Genomic DNA, 22,932 nt, shown 5'->3' with positions numbered 1-22,932 from the left:
AGCTCTGCTTTCAGCGCTTAGACTTATATTTAAAATAATTATTAGCGGAGCCCATTGTAAGTCAAATTGATTCTAACCTAAACATTATTTTTGGGTTATTGTATTGATTTTTGAAAAAATTTTTAAATTATCCCTAAGTTTTAAGAAATTGATTGAAACATCTACTCTTTGCAAAATCCCCTAAACCCCATTCATTTACCACTATCTTACTTATCATCATTTACCCAAATTTATTTGGATAAATTTGGCCCTGTTTTGTAATATTTCCACTTGTTTCCGTTCTTTTAGAAATTTCTGTGCTAAAATAAGAATTTTATTTCTTACTCTTCAAGAATAATAAAGGTGTTTGACAAATTGTTTTCAATAATGAATTTTCGTTCTACAGAAATACAAACCATATAAAAACTATTTCTTAAGGAATCCCCTAATTTTAGCCTATCTTCCCCTTAGATAAGGGAAAAATTATGTCACTATAACTGATCAATGCAACACAAACAATGGCAACATATTTTTATACAGTTTTACAGTGAAATAAACATGGCTCTTCTAAAAAAAATTAGACAAGAAAGACATGGTCGGGAATACTGAAAAGATCGCCCATAAACACATTTTTACATAGAAATAAACATCGTTCTTCTAAAAAAAAATAGAGAAGAAAGACATGATTTGGGAATACTGAACAGATCGCCGATTAACACATTTTTACTTAGAAATAAACCAGCCATCTAATTGTGTAGCCTCAACTAACGGCTCCCTGGGTTTGCAGTGGTAGAAGCTCAACCGAATGAAGTTTGGGACTATGGCTTGGAGTTGGAGGTTATAAATTTCATGCAAAATGACAACATTACCCCTTTTCTCACCTGGGAGCATTGTGCATGTGTTCGTAAATCCTTTAGGACATTGTGGGAACCATGCGTTCCCTAAGAATGTGTTCTTTGGGAGTGTCGATTTATCACTCTCAAACAATACATTTTTTGGCTGTTGTTCTCTCTCAAGAATGGCTTGTTTCTTGTAATTTCTGTTGTCAAACATGTTTCTGTTTCACAAGAGAGCCTTTATTTATCCATGTTCTTTTTGCTGAAATTTATTAGGATAAATGAAACACCCCAAAGCTAAGAGAAATAAAGATACCTTAAACATAGGATAAATGTGACAAATAAGAATTATTTGTGATATAAGATTTAATAAGGATACTTTAAGCATAGGATTCAATGAGATAGAATAGGAGTTTAATACCTTAAATAAAGTATTTATGAGAGGGAATAGAATGAACTGAATATTAGTGTTTAAATTGCCATTTCTGACCTTACCATAAGAGAGTGACTAATATTCAAAGAGAGGTATTTTCGTTTAAAAAAAAAAAAAAGTCTAGAAGCTATGTAGCGCTATTAGAATAGTATAAAATTATTATTTAATAATGATATAATGGGTTAATCCATTTGATTTAAAAGATTTGACACATTATGACATGTTCAAACAGAGGTAATAATGCATGCTACCAATACGAACTGAAAAACAAATTTATGAGCAACCCTCTGAGATCTAACATCCAAGTACTTACTAAACCAACGCTTGCTTCTCCATAGAACTAAAATTTAAAAGTACTAGTTTTCCTGTTTTGGAAAGTTGTTGGTCCTCTTATTCGAGATCATTTTAATGAAGCTACTTTTTTAGCTAAAGCTTCAGCTAGGGTTCCCATCCATCTGTCCTTGGATCAGAAATCACATGGGCTTCACGAGCATTTCGTAGCGTCTCCCCAAAGATCACCAGAATCTAGTCATTGCGGAACTTGGTTCACTCAAGATAATCAATGGACTTGCATTTGCTTCAACAAATTTGACATCTTGAATTAATTGATCAAATTATGCATACCCAAATTTATTGAGAGCACCATTGATTGGATTTGGTTTAAAAGTAGAAATGACATTTTTTTTCTTCTAAAAAGGCTTTTTTAGAAGAACAATCCCCCTTCTTCTCACAACTCTTGGCTATAATGATATTTGTCATTCCTACTCTTAATCCAAATCCAATCAATGATATTTGTAACTTTAGAAACAGGGTTTGGGTTACCCGATGAGGCTGAGCTAATGGGATTATATCAAGATTAAAACTAGCAGTTTCTAAAATCTAGAAAGGCATTATGATCTGCATGGATAGACAAACAGTGTTCTCAGCTCTTCAAAATGGTGGTTCTCTTTCCTGGTAGTGCCTCTCTCCGTTTTGAGTCTCAGAAGCTGTTACTTCAACTCCAGCCCATCTGTTTACATAGAAAAGATAATACCCCAGCACACTGTTTAGCCAATCTGCAAAGAACTTTTCTGTACCTATGTATGACAAATATAAGAAGTGAGATAAATTCATGAAATAAGGGTACGGGACTGGGCATCGTAAACCCTCACCCTTTTTCCAGAAACTTCGTCTGGGCTTCATCTCTGATTAGACCATTGCTACTACTACGGTACTACCTCGTTCAGGACAACTAGTAGCAATAAGAAGTGAGATAACTTAATTCTTCCTATCATCAAAAATTACTCTCGTCTGCTTGTGAGACCTGGTTGATTTTATTAGCTTGTTAAAGTCTCTTGTTTGGAATTTGATTTTCACCATTCATTGTCGTCTTTGTTTTCTCAACCATTCAATAATAGATGAAACCCCATTGGTCGCATTCGAAACAAATTCAGTCATTTTATTACTTGACCAAATTCAAATTCGACAGATCATGTTAAAGATCCATTGAATATCGAATGGAATTCAAATAATCATCTTTGTAGAAAGATTAGAATAATTCAACTGAAGAATGAGGCGGGTGCAGAACCACAAAACCGGTATGTGATAAAGCAACATGGATTCTTTATCAAGTCACTAAAAGAAATAGGATTTCAGTCAATTATTTATTTATTTATTTTTATGGATGACCCTGGTGAGTAAAGAAACTATATGCGCACCAATACACAAATAAGATAAAGTTCAAATGCAGCAAGTGGAACTTATCCAAAACTGAGAAGTCAAGGCTCAGTGCCCTCACCCAATTAACACAGTTGCGAAAGTTTAAGTTTTTTTAACCATCTCAACATTCTCAGTCCATGTCAACTCTCATGTCAAAGTGAAGTTATGTTGGCTTTACAAAAATCAGCTCCTGCTCCTCCTACTTCTGCTTTGACTCCTGCTCCTGCTCCTGCTCCTACATTGATCTTTGACACAATTTCTGCACACCAGTATGACCACAAATAATTTAGTGTTAAAAGGTTTATTAAATATCAGTGCAATGCATTTGGGTCCTACAAGAATATGCAAGTCTAAATGCTGAGAAAAACTATAATAATTAAAAAGACTAATTAGATCAAATTGTTGGAGCATCACACAATTAATACAAACTTGAAATCTTGGACAGATCCTACATAGGCTATACTGTTAAAAACATCACATCTACAACCTATAACGTAGTAACTATTAAATTACCTATTCAACATCAAATTCAAGGATAAAAAAATCAAAATATAGAAACAAGCCAGGTAAGATATACCCCGCAGGTATGAACCCACTTGTTAACCAAGCTGTGCCTTTAAAAATAACAAGTAAACTAAAAAAAGTTGTATAATTTAGAAAAAAATAAAGAAAAATCCATAATAAAGTGTTTAGATGGGATGAAAGGACCATCTGCAAGAACAATTCCTAGATCAAATGATCAGTCATCTTACAGGTTGGGGACTTTGGACCAAAAAAATGTAGGTCCATCTCCACTGCCTGGAACCAATATGCTGTAGGTGGGTGGGGATTGCTGGAAGGTTTGGCTTAAAAATACGAATTTTAAGTAATAAGCCAAAGCAATGTGAGATTTTACCCATTAACATATTGTGATTCCTCATGTTCATGTTGATGCTGTGGTGACCTGCTACGACTATGACCATGAGATGGTGATGCACTGTGGCGCCTGGGTGAACAACCATGAGATGGTGATGCACTGTGGCGCCTGGGTAAACGCCCTTGTGGACTGTAATCCCTGCCAGAAGTTGAAGCAATCGTGGGTGATGAAACAATAATAAATAAAACACAGGCAATCTCCGCATCTCTTAGGTGGATTTTGGTTGATGGTTGAAAGTACCTGTGGAGGGCTGAAAATTTGGCCCCACAGTCCTCACAGCAAAAATGTTTTTCTTTTGGGGGAAAAACATATGCAGTATAATAATTGTGTTTGTGTCGAAGGGAATGATGTTAATCTCAATGTCAGCAATATGAGCTTTACCTGTTAGCAGCATATGGTAATTCCTCACGTCCACCTTGAGGCTGTGGTGACCTGCTACGGCTGGGACCACGGGGTGGTGATGCAGTGCGGCGCCTGGGTGAATGCCCTCGTGGACTGTAACAAGGTGAAGCAATCATGGCTGAATCAATGATGAAATAATAATAAACAAAACATAGGCAGCCAATCTCAATATCATTTAAGTAGCCTTGGTTGCCAACTGAGGGGTGGTTCAGTTAGTACAATAGCTGGTTTGTTCCAGCAGAGACATGGATTTGATTCCCGCTACACCAACTTTGGGGAGGGAGTTATTAGTGTGGCACTGCACCATTGAAACAACCCCTACGGAGGATTTAAGCATATCACCAAACATCAAAAAAAGTGACTTGGGTTTGTGGTTTAAAAAATGTGGTAGCCATGAAACATGAAATTGTATATCCTACTTGCTTATGCCCCAGTTTGAGAGTGCTTATTGGAATAAGCACTTATTTGAGGCTGGGTCTACACCAACAAGAACTTATTGGTGTTTCGTAAATAAGCCCCAATAAGTGTTTATCCATGGAAATAGGCCCATTTTGAATAAGCACCCAAGAAAGCACTTATTGCTTTCTGACCCTTCTTGGCCCACCGCATAATTTTTAAAAAACCTCTACTACCCTAGTTTGAAAGAAGCACTTTTCACCAAACACTGGTAAGTGCTTCTCTGAATAAACAATTAGTTTTACAATAAGCACCCCCAAACAAGGTCTATATTCTTCTAAGCCATGCAACCAGCAAGAGGGTGTCTATATAAGTTTCACTTTTGGAAAAAGAAAAACATATGTATAATAATTATGTTTGTGCCAAATGGGGATGTAAATCTCAATGTGAGCAGTGTGAGCCTTACCCATTAACATATGGTAATTCCTCACGTCTGCGTTGATGCTGTGGTGACCTGCTACGACTGCGGCCACGAGGTGGTGATGCATTGCGGCGCCTGGGTGAATGGCCCCGTGGACTGTAACTCCTGTCAGACATTGAAGCGGCCATGGATTATAAAATGATAATAAATAAAACACAGCCAATCTCTGTAGCTCTTAGGTGGTTTTTGGTTGGTGGTTGGACAAACCTGTGGTGGGGCTGAAAATTTGGGTCCCACTGTTCTCAAAACAAAAAGTGATTATTTTGAACTATTCAAATTTTCTATATCCTACTTGCATATATTTTTCTGAATCATACACATGTATAATAGTTGTGTGTATGTAGATCTCAATCATCGTCATTGATCTTTGATCAAACAGACATGTTTGCATGAGTTTATTTCGGCATTATCATAAAATATATGCAAAAAAAAATTCTTGCTAATGCCATAAAGCAAGGGAGATGCACAATCATCCAGTGTATGAGATATACACTGCATCACACATGATGCCATGCTTGAATCAACAAAACACTTTCCTGGAACCATGAGGCGTATGGTTCCAGAACATAAATATTTGTCAAACAACAGCAAGTTGTGGTTTCATGTTCCCAAACAACCACCTGTGGTCCCATCTTACCAAACAAAGCCTAAGATGAAAAAGTGCCACAAAAAAAAAATAAGACATTCATAGATTAAATTGTGCAAAAAGTCTCCATGGTTTCACCTTCTACCATAGCTTGGACTCCTCCGGTATCTAGGACTATGGCTGCGGCGCCTCCCAGGACCAACACGTAGACGACACTCTCGAGCAAAATGACCAGGCTCACCACATTCATAGCACTTCATGTCATAACCTCCAGAACGTCCACGATCACCACCACGGCCACCACCACCACGGCCTCTAGAGTTATGAGAGAGCTCCACTCTCCACCCATTTTTACCTATTCCAGAAGAGAGAGAGAGAGAGAGAGAGAGAATAAAATCAAATCAAAATGCAACTAAACTACAATAAATTAGTACTCAAAAACAAAATTATGAAGGTATAGTTCTGTTTTATTTAGAAAAGCAAGTTCAGCCTTTCCTTTTTTTGTCTTGGGATGCACATACCATCCAATTCATGAATTGCATCTTGTGCATCTCTTCGATCTTCAAAATCAATAAATGCATAACCTGGTGGTTTTCTTGCAACCCACACACTGCATAAGTATTTGGCATGTCAAATAATTAAGCATCAAAAGTTCAAAGTAGAAATACATTGTACCTAATTAGAATAAAGAACAATGACTAAATCAAATTAAGGGAAATTGGTCAATAATTATCTCAAGCATTGGCAGTAAACAAATCATGCAACCAGAATAATGTCAGCCAACCAAGTCCAGTTACAGTTAAATAATAGAATATATAAATATATACAAAGTTCCTCAAGACTGCTTTTAATAGTAAATTTTTACAGTGAAGCTATGAAGGGAGATAACTGATTGGTTGTTAGACTCTGTAGTTGGCTTGCTGCAAGTTTTGGACAAAGTCAAGGTGAATCCCATGGAGGTGGACAAAATCAGATGGACCAAAGAAAAGTCTGGTATTTTTACAATAGTAGTCGACCAAGACTACAATCAGTCTTGAATCCGAATGTAAAAGAAAGATTTCAGATGGAGAAAAGAAGAAGAAAAGAGGGAGAAAGCAGAAGCACACAAAGGGTTTTAAAAAAGGAGAGAGAGGGTCCAATAGAATCAATCTGCCGACCCACTCTTAATATTTATATGTTTACTAATTGTAAAAAAAATGCTGAATTGCCCTTAACACTTACATGGCAAATAAACTAATAATAAAGCTAAAATAACAAGTTGTAACAACAAAACTAAAATAACTACCAACTAACACTGATAACTAACAAAGAATACATGCTGTGCTACCATACGAACACAGTGGGGACCACAACCGTGGGGTCCACATCAGTGTTCTCTACACTCCCCCTCAACTTGGGAATAGATATTTGTCATTACCAACTTGCATAAGTCAGCCTCTAACTTCTTCCTTGGAACAGCCTTGGTGAGAAGATCTGTGAGCTACATGTTGGAGGTGATATACGGAAGACACACTTCTTGAGATGAAACCCTTTCTCTGACAAAATGTCGATCAAATTCGATATGCTTAGTTCTGTCATGTTGTCCCTGATTGTGAGCTATTAATAGAGCCTGATTATCACAATACAGCATTAAGGGCTTCTCATAATCAATACCCAACTCTTCAAGTAATGACTTTAGCCATAGGATTTCAGCCACACCATTAGCCATCGATTTATATTCAGCTTCAGCACTAGAGCGAGAAACAACACTTTGTTTCTTACTCCTCCAGAAGACAACGTTACCTCCTACAACGGCACAATATCCATAGGTAGACCTCCTGTCATCAGCACTCCCTACCCAATCAGCATCTGTATAGACTTCTATCTTCATGTGATCATTATTCTTGAATAATATACCTATACCTGGACATCTCTTCAAGTATGCTAATATTCTCTCAACTGCAAGGAGGTGAGTAGTTCTGGGAGAATGCATGTATTGACTGACAACGTTGACTGCATAACTGATGTCTGGTCGTGTGAGACAAAGAAAGAAGAGTTTTCCAACTAACGATTGAAACATAACTTTGTCCTCAAGAGGCTCTCCACCCTCTGCACTGATCTTGTGATTCTGTTCAATGGGTGTATCTGCAGGCTTAACACCCAACTTTCCAATTTCTACTAATAGATCTAGAACATACTTCCTTTGAGAAATAAAGATCCCGTGTTTAGATCTAGCAACCTCAACACCCAATAAGTATTGTAGCTCACTCGGATCTTTCACCTCAAACTCTTGATGAAGGAGTTGTTTAAGGGACTCAATCTCACTGTTATCATTCCTTGTCACCACAATATCATCCACAAAGAAGAGTCCACTCTTTTAATGAACAATGTATGATCTGATTGCGCCTGTACATAGCCAAATTTTTCAAGGGCTTGTCTGAATCTATCAAACCAAGCTCTGGGGGATTGCTTTAGTCCATACAAGGCTTTATTCAGTCGACAAACCTTCTTACCTGTCTTTGCATCATAAAATCCAGGAGGAAACTACATGTAGACTTCTTCCTGTAAGTTTCTATTTAGGAAGGCAATTTACCATCCATCTGGAATAAGGGCCAAGAATAACTGGCTGCAAGGGTTAACAAAATTCGAATAGTGGTCATCATTGCCACTAGAGCAAAAGTCTCCAAGTAGTCTATACCATAAGTCTGGGTAAATCCTTTTGCAACTAACCAGGCTTTATACATTTCAATGGAACCATCAGCATTATGTTTCACGATAAATACCCATCTACATCCAACAGGTTTCTATCCTTTGGACTAGTCAACTAGCTCCCAAGTATTATTCCTCAGAAGGGCATCCATTTCAACCTTCATTGCATCTTTCCACTTAGGAAATGACAAGGCTTCCTGCACTGTTGTGGGAATAGGAATATCAACAATGGATGTGAGAAAGGACCTGTAAGAGGGAGACGGACGATCATAGGACAGAAACTGGGAAATGCAGTGAGCTGTGGATGTGGTGCAACGTTGTTTCCCTTTACGGACTGCAATAGGGAGGTCAAGGTCATCCAAAGAAAGTGAAGTAGCAACAGTGGAAGATATCTCAGTGGGACCTGGATCTGATAAGGGGACTATAGTACCTGAATCTGAATCCGTAGAAGGAACTGGGGCTGGCCTGGACTGTTGATGATAGAAATCAACTTGCCTCCACCGCCTGTGATAGGCTTTCAACTCCTGACACCTCTAACAACTCTCTCCATTACATCCCTCATCACTCAATGAAATGAGTAAAGGAACTTCAAATGAGTTAACCCCACTCTCACAAACCCCATTCTCACTACTCTTCTCCTGAGGAGAAACCCTAGGGTAATAGGGTACCTCCTCAAAGAAAGTAACATCCATCAAGACAAATCTCCTCCCGGAAGTAGGTTCATACCAGCGATAACCCTTTTGAGTTTGTGCATAACTAAGAAAAATGCATTTGGAGGCCTTAGGATCAAAATTGGAACGATGAGGTCCAAGAATCTGAACAAAGCATGTGCAACCAAAGGTTTTAAGGGGAACAGTAAATAATTCTGCATCTGGGTATAGAAGGGTAAACGGAGGCTTCATGTCAAGAACCCATGAAGGAACTCGATTAATGAGATAGACTGTTGTGAGAATAGCATTGCCCTAGAAACGGATAGACACACTGGAGGTAAACATAATGCTTCTAGCCGCTTCCAAAATGTGCCTATTCTTCCTCTCGACAACCCCACTCTGTTGCGGTGTATAAGGACAAGTACTTTGGTGAATAATCCCATGATCAAATAGATAAAAGGCCAATGGCTTGGTAAAGTATTCTCTCGCATTATCAGATCTGAGGATATTGATTTTGACCCCGAACTGGGTATAGTCATCAACAAACAACAAGAAATATCTATACCCCCCCCATAGAAGGGATGTGATACGAGCCCCAAACATCGGTGTGCACAACATCAAAAGAATTACTACTTTCATTACTCAAGGAATAAGATGTTCTACAATGCTTTGCAAGCTCACGACTCTCACATCTCAAATTTGAAATCTGAACAGACTCAAACAAATTAGAAAACAGACTCTTCAAAGACCGAAATGATAAATGACCTAACCAGTTATGCCAAAGCATAACCGGACCAACAGACTGAGAAATAAAAAACTTCTTATCTTCATGATCTTTCCAATGAGAACTCTCTCCAAGCAAAGAGATCTCATTCGTCTCACGGCCAGTCCCAATCACCTTCCTTGTCTCCAAGTCCTAAAAAACACATCGGTTAGGGAAGAAGGTTACTGAACAGTTCTAATGTTTTGTAATACTACTGACTGAAAGCAAGTTAGTATCAAGCTTAGGAACATGCAAACCTAAGGATAAAGAAATGGTATTAGACAACTTGATGTCTTCCTTGCCAGAAATGGGAACAAAAGAACCATCAACAATGGACACTTTATCTCTACCAGAATATAAGTGATAGGTAGTGAACAGTGATGGCAAGCTAGTCATATGGTAAGATGCACCTGAGTCTATTACACAACAATGTTCAGTGTTACCTGGAGCTGAAGCAAGGTAAGCTGAGGTTCGAGTACCTGAATGAGCAAAAGTTGATGTGGAAGGAGCTGATGATGACTGAGATGATTGAGTTGAATTCTCAACCTCCTTTTCCAAATTTGTTAGGGCAGCCCGAATAGCAGCTAAGGTGTCTAGAGGCATGCCTTTTGTGCCCGATGAGGATGCAGAATAGGTATTAATAGCCATATGAGCATTACCCCTTTTGTTCCTCAGTTTTGCTGGGACTAGATGAGGGTGCGGCTTCCAACATGTGTCTTTAGTATGCTTAAGCTTCTTGCAATGTTCACACACTAGATCCTGTTTATCTTCCTTCTTCATATCCCTTTCTGTATCACCCCAGACTTAGGCTTAACTGCTGCCAAGGCTGGTGGGAAGGGTCGATGTTGCATCATAACCTTCCTCCTAGTTTCTTCAGTATGCACCAATGAGTAGGCTTGAGATAAGGTCACACTGTCCCTTGTTAGTATCTGATGCCTCACGATATTATAATCAGAATTCAAACCAGCTAGGAATTCAAAAACCCTATTAGTCTCAACTTGCTTTCTATGAGTCTGTGCATCTTTCTAACTTTCCCACTCAAGTGTTTCCAAATGGTCAATTTCATGCCACAGAGATTTCAAAGTAGAGAAGTAAACGAAGACTGGTTTCTCTCATTGCTTGAGGTTATTAACCTCATACTTCAATTCATAGGCCCTAGCAACATTAAGGGGTTGGAAGTAGGTCTCTTTCATGACATCCTAGATCTCCTTGGCTATTTTGGCCCACAAATAGTTTCGGTTGATATGTGGCTGCATAGAGTTGCACGGCCATGTCATAACCAAGTAATTTTCTTGAATCCACTTGGTATACATTTGGTCCTCCATGGATGGTTCTTTCACATCTCCCAATAGGTAGCTAAGTTTTCCTCTACCCCCAATAGCCATCATGGCCAATTGAGCCCATTCTAAGTAGTTGGATCCATCAAACATATTACCAGAATTGCTAGTCACAAAAACACCTTCCCCCTGATTCTTGAACTCCATTCTTGGTTAAGAATTAGCAATCAAAGGCTTTTAAAGCTACTATAATAGAAAATAGCACTTAAACAACTGATAACAACCAGCCTAGGTCTTCCACAAACAAGGGGAAAACAGAACTCTATATGAACTCAGTTCAGATATGATCTAAAACCAATCGACAGTTCTGACTGTAAGCAATCCAATTCTTGAAAAAGGTTCTCACCCCCAAAAACAGGTTTTGAAGCTGAAACAAGTCTAGAACTCACTTAGAAAACAATCTGGAATGCTGAAACAAATTTAGGAATTACCCAAAAGGTGATAAAGATCAGGTTTGGTCATAGGGTTAAGGAAAACTTGGAGAAATCTTTGTGAGAACAAAAGCAATTCTCAGTCGCACCTTCCAAATAGGTCCACAGTCAAGTCTGGTCATAGGGTTACGAACAAACCCTAGAAAAAAACAAAAGAACTATGATCGCCTCTGAGAAAATAAGGGAAAGCTCAATCGTTCCTCCTAGATAAGTCCAACCTTTCTTTGACTGATGACGATCTCAAGAAAAGATCAAATCCCACCCAATAAACTTTGATCGCCACCTTCAATCTTGACCTGAACCCTAATATTAATCCTTTTAACCTTCTCTAATTCTTCTCGATTACCAAAACACTCTCCAAGCCTCTACAAGCCTTTGGACAGCTGTTAAACCCTTCTGGTAACCTCCAAGAATCAGCCAATGAACAGTTTTTTCTAAGCTTCCAGCCCTAGGCAGATTTCATGTGGTCAGCTAGATTAGACACACATGAGGAGGTGATATTTTAGAAAAGGAGAGAGAGGGTTGAATAGAATCAATCTGCCGACCCACTCTTAATATTTATATGTTTACTAATTGTAAAAAAAGGCTGAATTGCCCTTAATGCTTACATGGCAAATAAACTAATAATAAAACTGAAATAACAAGTTGTAACAACAAAACTGAAATAACTACCAACTAACACTGACATAACTAACAAATAATACATGTTGTGCTTCCAATACAAACACAGTGGGGACCACAGCCGTGGGGTCCACATCAGTGTTCTCTACAAAGGTAATGTTGACTTCCTTACTTTCAACTAAAGCTCCTAACCCTCCTTGGATCTAGTTTTGGAAAACTTCAACTCTGCTAAAAGTTCAATTCATTTGGGTTGCTATAAAAGAAAAAATTCCCAAAATAGATGTTCTGAGAAAAAAAGAGCATGATCCTAGTGAACCACTGCTGTTTATGTAGGGAGGACGTGGAAATTGTCAATCACATGCTAATCCTTTGCAGTTTTTCTCACAGAATATGGGCCAGTGTTTTAAAAGGCGTGGGAGGCGTATGCCTGGAGGCGCACCTCCAGGCGAGGCGCTCCCAAAACGCCTTGAGGCGTATGCTAGAGGCGCTAATACCTCTGAGGCATACGCCTCTTGCGCCTCATGCACACCTGATATGAAAATACAGGAAAAAAAAAGAAAAAAGAAAAAAAGGAAAGGAAAGGAAAAGAAAGGTAAAGAAAAGGAAAAGGAAAAGAAAGAGAAGAAAAAAAGAGAAAAGGAAAGAAAAGAAAAGAAAAGGAAAGGGAAGGGAAGAAAAGATAAGGGGAAAGAAAACGGTTTGCCCCCTGCCCCTTCGGCTAGGGGGCGAACCCCTTTTCAATGCAGCCCAATTTGGTTTTTTGAGTTAGGGGGTTCTTGCTCCGCTTCGGTGACCTTCGCTTCGACAAGACCCCCCCTTTAATCTACTGTTATGCATCTTTATTCTTCTTAATATAAAATTTTTTATTAAAAATAAAGAAAAAATGAGATCCCCCCTTCCTCTTCATCCTCCTCCTAACCCCCCTCCTCTTAAGAAGGCTTACGCCTCCTTGTGTTCAGTAAGCTTACGCCTCTTGCATTCTGAATTACGCCTCACGCCTCTAGGTAGTGGAACGCCTCGCATCACGCCTCCGCGTTTTAAAACATTGATTTGGGCTCATGTTTTAAAGTTGCTTGATCTGAACTAGGTCACCCCTCCAGATTTGGCGTCCCTTACAGCTTAATGGAGAAGTCAAGCCTTTTCCAAAAGGGGTAAGGTGTTGTGGAAAGCTTTTCCTTTGGTGGTCAGTTGGTGCTTATGGAGAGAGAGAGAGAGAGAGAGACGTATTTTTGAAGACAAGGCCAATCCCCTTGAGAAAGTGTGTGCAGCTGTTGAGAAAACTTTGGTGAAGTGGACCTCCATTAATAGTCTTTTAAAGAGTTGTAGATTTAAGCTTTTTGTAGAATAATGGAAATCTTTATCCCCCTCTCAACAAAACAATAATGTTAAGCTAATAAAAAAACAATGGAAATCGTTAATTTGGGACGAGAATTTTGAGTTGTAAGCTACAGACTTTTGTTTTCTCTTTAGAATAATATTATTCACCATTTCTCAAAAGAAAACAGTAAATTTTATTAGTTAAAAACAGCCATTATAAACATGATTTACTACACTCTTTGTAAACCATAACTCATAACCAAGCCGCCATACTCCTTTGATTGTACACTTCATTTTGCTTTTACAACCTAGCCCAAAAAAAAAAACACCTGATCCCTGATTGCTCCCTGTTTGGCTAATGCATTGGTTACGCAATTAGACGACCTTTGCACCCATTGGATTTTCACTTCAACATTCTTTGTCATCCGTTTAACATTTTGTTCCTCAAGTGCACCAAAAGGCACTGACGAAGGACTAAAACATTTCTTTACTGATTTGACTTGAACTACGGCTTAAAATTAATCACTGACAAATAGAACCCAGATGTGATAGAAGGGTAAAAGAAGAAGAGAGACCTCGTGCATGGTTAATCTTTACCGAACCAGCAAAAAAATGTGAATTTGAGGTAAAGAGAATAATAGAACATGCTTTGATAATTACTACTACAGTACTACTAATCACATACATGGAATATTACTTAGTCCTGGATAGTCAGGACCAACATTGTCTAATGACCCTTCATCAGAATCATGAGTTAGGGGGTAAATAAATGACTTCTATGAACCAAATGCATCAAGAAAAAAGGAATCAGCACTTTCACAATCTTAGAAGTACCAAGTCAAACGATAGCAAAAGAAACACGCCAATTTGTTCATTTTGCTAAAAACAACTACAAGGATATTTGTGGGGAATATATAATAATCCCTCAATGTTTACCATATATTTTTTTGATAAATAACATAATACTAATATAATAAGTAAGAAGGCACAAGACACTCCTTATTCTGATGATTTCATGGTCTTTTAATTTGTCACATATACATCATGTATTCACTATTCACTGCATTGACTCATGCAGATGAAATGGCAATGTTGTTGCAATCCTTATAGAAACTTTTCAAGGCCAAAAATCAGATGGCATGCTCTACCTTCAGGGATGATCTTGAACAGGGCAGGGTCAAGCACAGGCCGAATTTTTACTGGGTAGTAACAGCATTTTGGTCTACCAGGGCCTAGTTGGCCCACACCCCGGACCTGATAATATATCCCTAGGCCCAGACCGAGCATCCAGGCCTACCACTATAAGATAAAAAATTATATTTAAAAAATAACCCAAGTTTATATTTAGAGTTGCAGAAAATATACATAAAATTTATTATGCATATTATAATAAGTTAATCATCATGATATCATCAACATCTAAGCTTTGTCCCCACTATATCAGGTCAGCTACATGAATCATGTTTTACCATTCTGTTTGTTAAGTGTCATATTTTAATTTATTGTTATAAATATGATATATATATATTGCATAGAATGTATCTTATAAATATTATATATGTAATATATATCATATTCAGTGATTTAAAAGCACGCCTATCTAGGCACACAGTGCACACCATTTTCAAATTGTGCACACCTGGTATGCCCACTTGGTGCACCTTGCGCCTCAGCCTAGGCATGCACCTTTTTTATTTTTTGCACTTTTTGGTGTTTTTTAAGAATGGTGCCTAAACCTGTCAAATGATACCTGAAAATCCAAGGCCCAATCCGACATCAATCCAATTATCTCAGATTTGGATTATGTATTTATATAATCACATCGAGTTTGGATTTTGAAATCTGCATCTGACTAATAAATCGGATCGGATTCGGATTTGAATCGATCCCAGTCCGATTATATTATAATACTTAATGATTTTAATATATAAACTTTATATGATTATATTAATTATAAAAAATATATTTTATATATTATACCATATAATATATGAATTTATATATAATGAATTCAGTATGTATATAAAAGTTGAAAAGTAATTAACATTTTAATTTGTTTTATTTTTAAAGATTAAAGCATAACCGGATTAAATCCAAATCCGATCTGAGTCCACCTGGATTCGAACTTAAATCCAAGGTCTTCAAATCTGATCAGATTCGGATGTGTAAGGTTTTAATAATCGGATCATATTCGGATTTCACTGAATCCAATTCAATTACAGTCCTAATGGTGATTGGGTAGGGGCAGAGCCCCCAGACCCTTGGCCAAGCCCCTTGAGGCAAGCCCAAACAAGTCCATGCTAGGGTCTTAAAATTCTTAATCCCTAAAAAAGTGACCCCTATTTGCTAATGTTGTTCATTCATTCATCCTATTAAAAGATATTTTTAATTGGGTGGGCTTGCCTCAAGGGGCTTGGTACAAAGGTGGTTTGTAGAATTAGGAATTTAAGACGAGGCATCACATTTACTATTTGAAATAATGCAATTAAGAAAGAACTCAAAGCTTGGCATGCTTGAATATATTTTGTATGCTATTTTTTATTTTATTTTTTCATTTTTCATTTTGAATATGCTTTATATGTTACATATTTATGTATTTAAATTTGAGCTAATAGGATTTTTTAAAACATTTAATTTAAAATTAAAGTTTGAATTTTTTTTATCAATAACCAGAAATTTCATTAAAAATGAGCAAGATACAAGAGAACATCCATGAGAGAAATAAACTCTCTTAACTCTCTCCAAGATGACAATAGAGGACAGAATTACAGAACAGCCCAGAAAAGTTGATACCTTCCAACCCCTTGCTTTGCCAAGACATCGGCAAAAGCATTTGCACTCCTTTTAAAATTTAACCCACTGCAACTTGATCTCTATATCCTGAGCTAAAAATTTAAACTTCCTCTTTTCATTAGCAAATTTCCACCAGCCAGTCTCGTCTTTCTGCAGCCAGCTAACTACCAGCTTTGGATCCCCTTCTATGATCAACTTTCTAATATTCAGCTCATTTGCTTTTTGAATTCCTTCCATCACAGCCAGGATTTCTGCCCTCAAGGAGTCTCCTGCACCTATTGGTCCCGAGTAAAGGGCAATAACACCTCCAATACCTGAAGGGCCCAGATTCCCCTCACTGCAAACATCGAAATTCAGTTTCTTATATTCAGCTCCTTTGCTTTTTGGATCCCTTCCATCACAGCCAGGATTTCTGCCCTCAAGGAGTCTCCTGCACCTATTGGTCCCAAGTAAAGGGCAATAATACCTCCCTCCTCATTCCAAAAAACACCTCCAATACCTGAAGGGCCCGGAACCCCCTCACTGCTACCATCGTAAATTCAGTTTAAAAAACCCACTAGGAGGTGGTACCCAAACTGGCCTAAGAACAGCTCTTGGAAGAGAAGAATCAGCCACATCCTTCCACTTTCTAAGCAAGTCATTTGTGGGAATGTCATCAAAGCTTCTCAAGGATTTAACCCAATGGATAACTATGATAGTGATGGCTTCAATGTACATCCATTTCTGCCCTCAATGTACATCTTACTATCCCAATTTCCAATGCAATAATTCAAGTAAAAATGTTAAGACTCAAAACGCCATGCTACTAAACATTACCTAAGTCAACCCTTAAGAAACTAATTTGAGTTCCTGTATTATCAAGCAACAAGGAAAGAGAAGCATCTAAATAACCGCGAGGAAATATTATTATTGTTTGTTGAAATAAAATAAACCCTGAAATATAAGAGCTTTTTCCATAGATAGCATCATAGCACTTATCAGAAAAAGGCAATATTTCCCATCTAGTTTTTGGCCCACAGAAAAGCTAGATTAGATGCCTATAAAATGCTTCAAATTCATCTTACCTCCGTAAAACTCCAAATACACGAAACTCATCTTCAAGTTCTCGTTCAGTCACACGCAGATCCAAATTCCCCACATAAACACGAGTCATTTTTTACAAGAGACACCTATAGAACAGAAGCACACAATGGTAAACAAGACATCTTAAATTCAGATGAAAGAAAATGTAGAGAAGAATCCTATGGCTTCAGATCATTATATCAGGCCAAAACTGGGCATGACCAAAAGTATCCAAGCAAAACGGCATTCAGACTCCATCTCCATGAAATGGATGTACATTGCAGACACAGATCATACGTTGTCATTTTCATAAAAGAGAAAGAGATAACACAAACAAGCTAAGCAGCTTAATGAATCACAGTTCCACATACTATTTCAACAAGGATGGGAATCTACCAATTTGAGCTCCCCTATTTTTGATGGAATGAGACACCTCTCTTAATTATGAAAAATGCAAAGATAAGGAGGTCCCCGTGACCAAAAACATTGGGGGTTTGGGTGGGGGTCAATGGGAAGAATGTGCACATGCATAATTAATTTTTCTGAATACTTATCCTGCACTGATCCAAATCCCAGCCCCCTTCCACAAGAGAAAAACACCACTAATTAATCAAATCTAAGTGCACCAACAGCCAAGAAAAACCCCTTAGAAGCAGTAAACCAAGAATACTAAGAAAGAAACACCTCAGGAAAATTCTTCAGACTATGCATGATATGCCACTGTATAATGTTACTACATAAAGAAGATATAAATAAAACCCAGCAAATAGGAATTCGGATTTGGTCCTCACAAAACCGTCCTCGCAGCCCGTTGCAGCTGTGCATTGGGAATATCTCCGTACTTTTATGTTTTTATTCATGGGGAGATACACAGCGGTAAGGCGCTGTGACTATGAGGACGGTGTGAGGACCAAATCCGAATTCAGCCCATACCTAGCCAATATTTAACATAAAATTCAGTACAATGCATCAAAACGTGTCAATGAATGCCTCTCCACCCTTCATAGATCCTCAATGGTGGAAGATAAAAAAAAAAAAAAAAAAAATTCATTTTGTTCTCAATACGGCTGCAATGCGCACCCAATCGAGGTGTATCGAACGATGCGGTAATTATATAGATCATTCTCGTCAGAACAAACAGATCTAGAATGGAAAGAGATTTACTCTTGCGGGTTTAAACGAAAAGAGGAACCGGAGTTCTTCTATTCCTCACCATACATTTTCAATAGCTTTAACCGAAAATCTAAAGTACCAGGTTATATATAGAAACACATGCAGATTCGAATGGAGTTCCAAGAAGACGTTCCAGTTCCACCAAAACAGTAAAAAAAAAAAAAAAAGTTGCAGGTTTCACAGAAGAAGATCCAAAGGATCCTTATCCAGAAATTCACGTGATGCTGTGTGTTTGAGAGAGAGAGAGAGAGAGAGATTCACCAAACATATCGTGTCGAAGCAAGTAAGCAAGAGTAAAGCAGAGAAAGTAGGGGATAAACGAACTTGCCTGCGGTAGCCTCGTCTACGACGTCTAGTCTCTTTGAGCTGCGATGTGAACCGACGACGACGCCGCTGTGCTTACCCCTTTAATTGAAGATGCAACTTGGGCCGGGTTTGTCCGAACGTTGAGATGAAAGGTCGTGCCCTAGGGTTAGGGTTAAGAAATTTGAATTTTGAAAGTAATTAGTTCGAGTCGTGTCAGGCTAATATACACATGCTTTTGCACGTGAAAATTTGAGGTGGTGTTTGGTTGGGCTTTCTAAAAAGATGTTCTGTTTGTCATTTCGATGGACGTACGAAAATCGAAATCAATGCCACCCCCCACCCAATAAATCCAAATTTTGTTTCGGCTCCTCCCCCCACGTCATCATAATTTTATTGTTTTACCCATTATACTCCTCCACCCCAACGCATTTTTCATCGTCTTCCTCTTTCAAAGCTATAGCATCTTATTTACAGATCATCGAAGCTCTACAGATCACCCTTTTCTCCGTTTTTCAAAGGTGAAAGCTAAAGAATCTTCTCATCGTCTTCTTGCTCATTCCGTTTCTCAAAAGCGAAAGCTAAATCATTTTCCCATCGTCTTTTTACTCATTGATCTTCTGAAATCCGTTACTCACAATTCACCAAAGCTCTGCAGATCACCCTCTTCTTCGTTTCTCAAAGGCAAAAGCTAAAGCATCTTCCCATCATCTTCTTGCTCACTCCATTTCTCAGAGACAAAAGCTAAAGCATCTTCCATCGTCTTCTTGCTCACTGATCTTCTTAGATCCGTTACTCACGGTTCACCAGAGCTATACAGATCACCATGTTCTCTATTTCTCAAAGGCGGCGAAAGCTAAAGCATCATCCCATCATCTTCTTGCTCACCGGTCTTCTTCCTCATTTCAGACCTACATCATTCGGTTTCTCAAAGTCGACATCTTCCTATCGTCTTCTTCCTCATTTTGAACCTACAGCATCACACTCTTCTCTATTTCTTAGAGCCGAAAGGTACAAAATCTTCCCATCGTCTTCTTCCTCATTTCAAACCTACAGCATTCACCCTCTTCTTCGTTTCTCAGAGTCGTTAATCACCGGATCACCAGAGCTCTACGAAAAGCTATAGTGTCTTTGCATCATCTTCTTCCTCATTTCGAACCTATACCCTGTTTTCCATTTTTCAGAGCCTTTTTATTGAGTCGTTAATCACCGGATCACCATAGCTAAATTCTCATAGCCATTTTATCGCCGGAGGTTAATTTCTAATTGTCGGAGCTACAATGTCTTCCCCATTTTTCAGAGCCATTAATCACCGGAGCTTCAGAACTTCATCTCTCATCACTAGAGCTACAACGTGCTTTCCATTGCTTTGAGTGCAATAAGCATCTAGTTGTGTCTATATTTTGCATAGTTCATTTACTTTGGTTTTGATGATTTCTTGGTTTTGTTGAGTGCTAATTGAGTTTTGTCATTCTTTATATGAAATTTAAATGGTACTATGTTTTGTTTGTTACTTGTGCTAACAATAGACTGTTAAATTCCCGACAGAAAAATGTCAGGTGACAAAGTTGGGACTAGGTGCTCCACGAAATGATTCAGGGGAATGTTGTAGAGTTTGTCACTAAGTTTGGAGCATAAGAGAAGGCTCCAAGAGATTCCCTTTGGACACTTCTTGGATCTACCACAGGTGATTGTAGAGACATCCCTATTGAGTTATTTAGTGAAATCATGGGACTCGACTAGCTAGTGTTTTATAGTTGGTGGAAGGACTTTGCAATTCAGCGAGGTTGATGTTTCCTTGATAACGGGTCTTGGCCTGTCGGGTAGTACAATTTCCCTATCGGAAGGCGTTGCTAGTAGTGGATTGTTACAAAGATCTTTTGGCTTTGATCAAAATCACTCTGCCTCTATAGAGTTGGATCTTGTGTGGGGTAGACTAAAGAAGATTGTACAATTAGATGGTGAGGAGTGCATTGAGGAGGTGGTAAAGATGATTATTCCATTCTTATTTGGTTGTGTGTTGTTTCCCGAGGTAGTTCGAGGGTGAGCTCTTTGTAGGCTAGATCGTTGACGATTTATAGTGTATTAGTGATTATGCTTGGGTAAATGTGTACATCAATTCTTGGTCAGTGGTTTTGATCAGTTTGTTTCCGGTTGTGGTGTTGGATCAAGCAGAGGCTCATCCTCGTATGGCAGCTGGCTATTTGGATGTAGTGTCGTGTTGATGTTTAGTGTGGATAACGTTCATTCTTTTTATTTATTCTTTATGTTATTCTCATTCAATTGATGATCGCTTATTGGCTGATTTCTTTTTTGTAAGCATGACTTTACGAGCACACAATGCTATTCAGTCCTTCAATTCCTGATGCTAGTCCTCGTTTGTTTAAGTGGGGGAATATGGGGTTCGTAGCGAGGGAGCCCTGGTGTGGGTGAGGAACCTTTTTCGGATGGAGAGGATGCTGGTCACGGGTGGCATCGGCCTAGGCAAAAGGTATGATTTGCGTACCATACATGTTTTGAGTTATATACAAGTTGACTTTCAACTAATGTTGAGATTTGTTAAATTGCTTCTAACTTGATTTTTCAGGAATTTTGCAAATCTTGCATGGAATCTATGGAATATCAAATTCTATGTACGGAGGCCAGAGAGTATTCCTAGACAAGAAAGCAAAATGAGGCACTTTGTGATGAACTTAATAGGCTTTGTAGAATGATGAGAAATAATGGGTTGGACCTTGATGCAGCGCCATTTAGTGAGGGGTAGGTAGGTTTGGCAAACTACATGCTAGACGATGATGATTATGGTGCAGACTTGCCTATTGGAGTTGCATGCAGCACTATGGGAATAGAGTAATCTCCTAAAAGGATTAGCGTTGCAGCCCCATCCTATGAGATTGTTAATGTCTCACCCTCCGTTGCCAAAACTTACAAACATAAGTTTCCTCGGGCAATGAGAGAGCGAAAGCAAAGTGGCACGATGGTGTCGCCCTACCTAGATCCTGGGCAGCAAGGGTAGGTAGCAAAAGAGTGTGCCATTGCTGAAGGGTCCAAAAGAGAAGTGAATAGGAAGGTGAATGAAAACTGTTGGTGTTGTCTTGATGTTGTTTGTAGGGTTGTTTTGGTTTGATTTGCTTTTCTTAGTAGTTTAGTGACTAGTGGAATATTTGTTGCAATCGGTGGATGCACGATCATTGTGGAATTCTTTTAAGATGAAGAACTTGGTCCCAAAGGAGGACTTGGAAGTTGTAAAATGGTTCTTGAAGAACCACAAGAGAGGGCAAGTGCACATGACTGTATAATAATAGGTTGTGTCTATTTAAGTGATTTGCTTTAAACTAGATTTTGTTTGTATCAATATTTTTTTCTTGTGTAATGAGGTTGATTAATAGTTATGGTAGTGATCAATTGGTATGGAGCGATGGTGTTGTATTTTTTACCCCGGATTGTTTGTTGCCCCTCTTCGACCCAAAAGAATGGGTTTATGATGGGGTATTAGTTTGGTTTAGGGGAGTGTTACATGTTGTATAAGGCTAATTGGCAATGTAGCTGATTTGACGTGTGTGGTTGTGTAGGCCATTGATACGTATGGGTTTTTGCTAATGGCAAGAAACACCAACACCATCAAGATATGCTATGTATCTTCGATGACATTGGTATGGGTTGTTGATTGCAATGTGACTGAAATTCATATGCTCGTGATGCATTTTGTGATATAATCCCAATGCTATTTGTTTGTAATGCAATTGTATTTATCGGATGTCCGCCACGATGTTCTATATCAATGGTTGAAGCCCAATGAAATATTGACGTGCAATAAGGTTTTAATACCTCTATCCAATGGCTCACACTGGCAGTTGCTAGTGGTGAATATGTTGGACCAAAAAATCGAAGCCTATAGTTCCTTAAACAACAGCCTCCACGATGCTTATGCAAGATCCATGGTATGTATAATGAGTTGATTTTTACACTACTAATTGAGTATAAGATAATGAGTTGGATCACTTATGTGTCTGTTCAATTTTACATTATCAGGCAGCAAACAAGTTTGAGAGAAAAATTGACACCAT

General features: G+C 38.4%; 1 protein-coding gene across 3 annotated transcripts; it reads right to left on the bottom strand.

Annotated features, from left to right (window-relative positions):
* Nucleotides 1-2,877: 2,877 nt before the first annotated feature.
* Nucleotides 2,878-19,107, bottom strand: LOC148843652 (serine/arginine-rich splicing factor RSZ21-like). 3 transcript variants are annotated; one of them, XM_088958255.1, is made up of 8 exons: nt 18,891-19,107; nt 17,392-17,496; nt 6,249-6,337; nt 5,866-6,082; nt 5,127-5,246; nt 4,244-4,357; nt 3,842-4,000; nt 2,878-3,205 (listed from the first exon to the last, which is right to left on the bottom strand). In XM_088958255.1, exons 2-8 carry the CDS (start codon nt 17,478-17,480, stop codon nt 3,130-3,132), a joined length of 864 nt encoding a protein of 287 aa, XP_088814381.1. In that variant the 5' UTR covers nt 17,481-17,496; nt 18,891-19,107; the 3' UTR covers nt 2,878-3,129. The 3 variants fall into 3 exon arrangements, with proteins under 3 accessions (XP_088814381.1, XP_088814382.1, XP_088814383.1); XM_088958256.1 differs by having other exon boundaries at nt 18,824-18,892; XM_088958257.1 differs by lacking the exon at nt 18,891-19,107 and adding an exon at nt 18,554-18,689.
* Nucleotides 19,108-22,932: the final 3,825 nt, after the last annotated feature.

The sequence above is a fragment of the Nelumbo lutea genome, chromosome 8 (assembly GCF_056320005.1).
Source record: "Nelumbo lutea isolate HS-2025 chromosome 8, American lotus-T2T, whole genome shotgun sequence".
Lineage (NCBI taxonomy): Eukaryota > Viridiplantae > Streptophyta > Magnoliopsida > Proteales > Nelumbonaceae > Nelumbo > Nelumbo lutea.
The sequence above is the reverse complement of the archived record's forward strand: the minus strand, read 5'-3'. Positions and strand labels throughout refer to the sequence as shown.

Bases quoted from the DNA above. Each gene is read 5' to 3' on its own strand.
- LOC148843652 (XM_088958255.1), bottom strand. From the start codon at position 17,480: ATGACTCGTGTTTATGTGGGGAATTTGGATCTGCGTGTGACTGAACGA. The intron at 6,338-17,391 runs GTAAGATGAATT...ATACTTATGCAG, and splicing joins GTATTTGGAGTTTTACGGAG to TGTGTGGGTTGCAAGAAAAC. The intron at 4,358-5,126 runs GTAAGGCTCACA...ACCTTGTTACAG, and splicing joins GAATTACCATATGTTAATGG to TCCACGAGGGCATTCACCCA.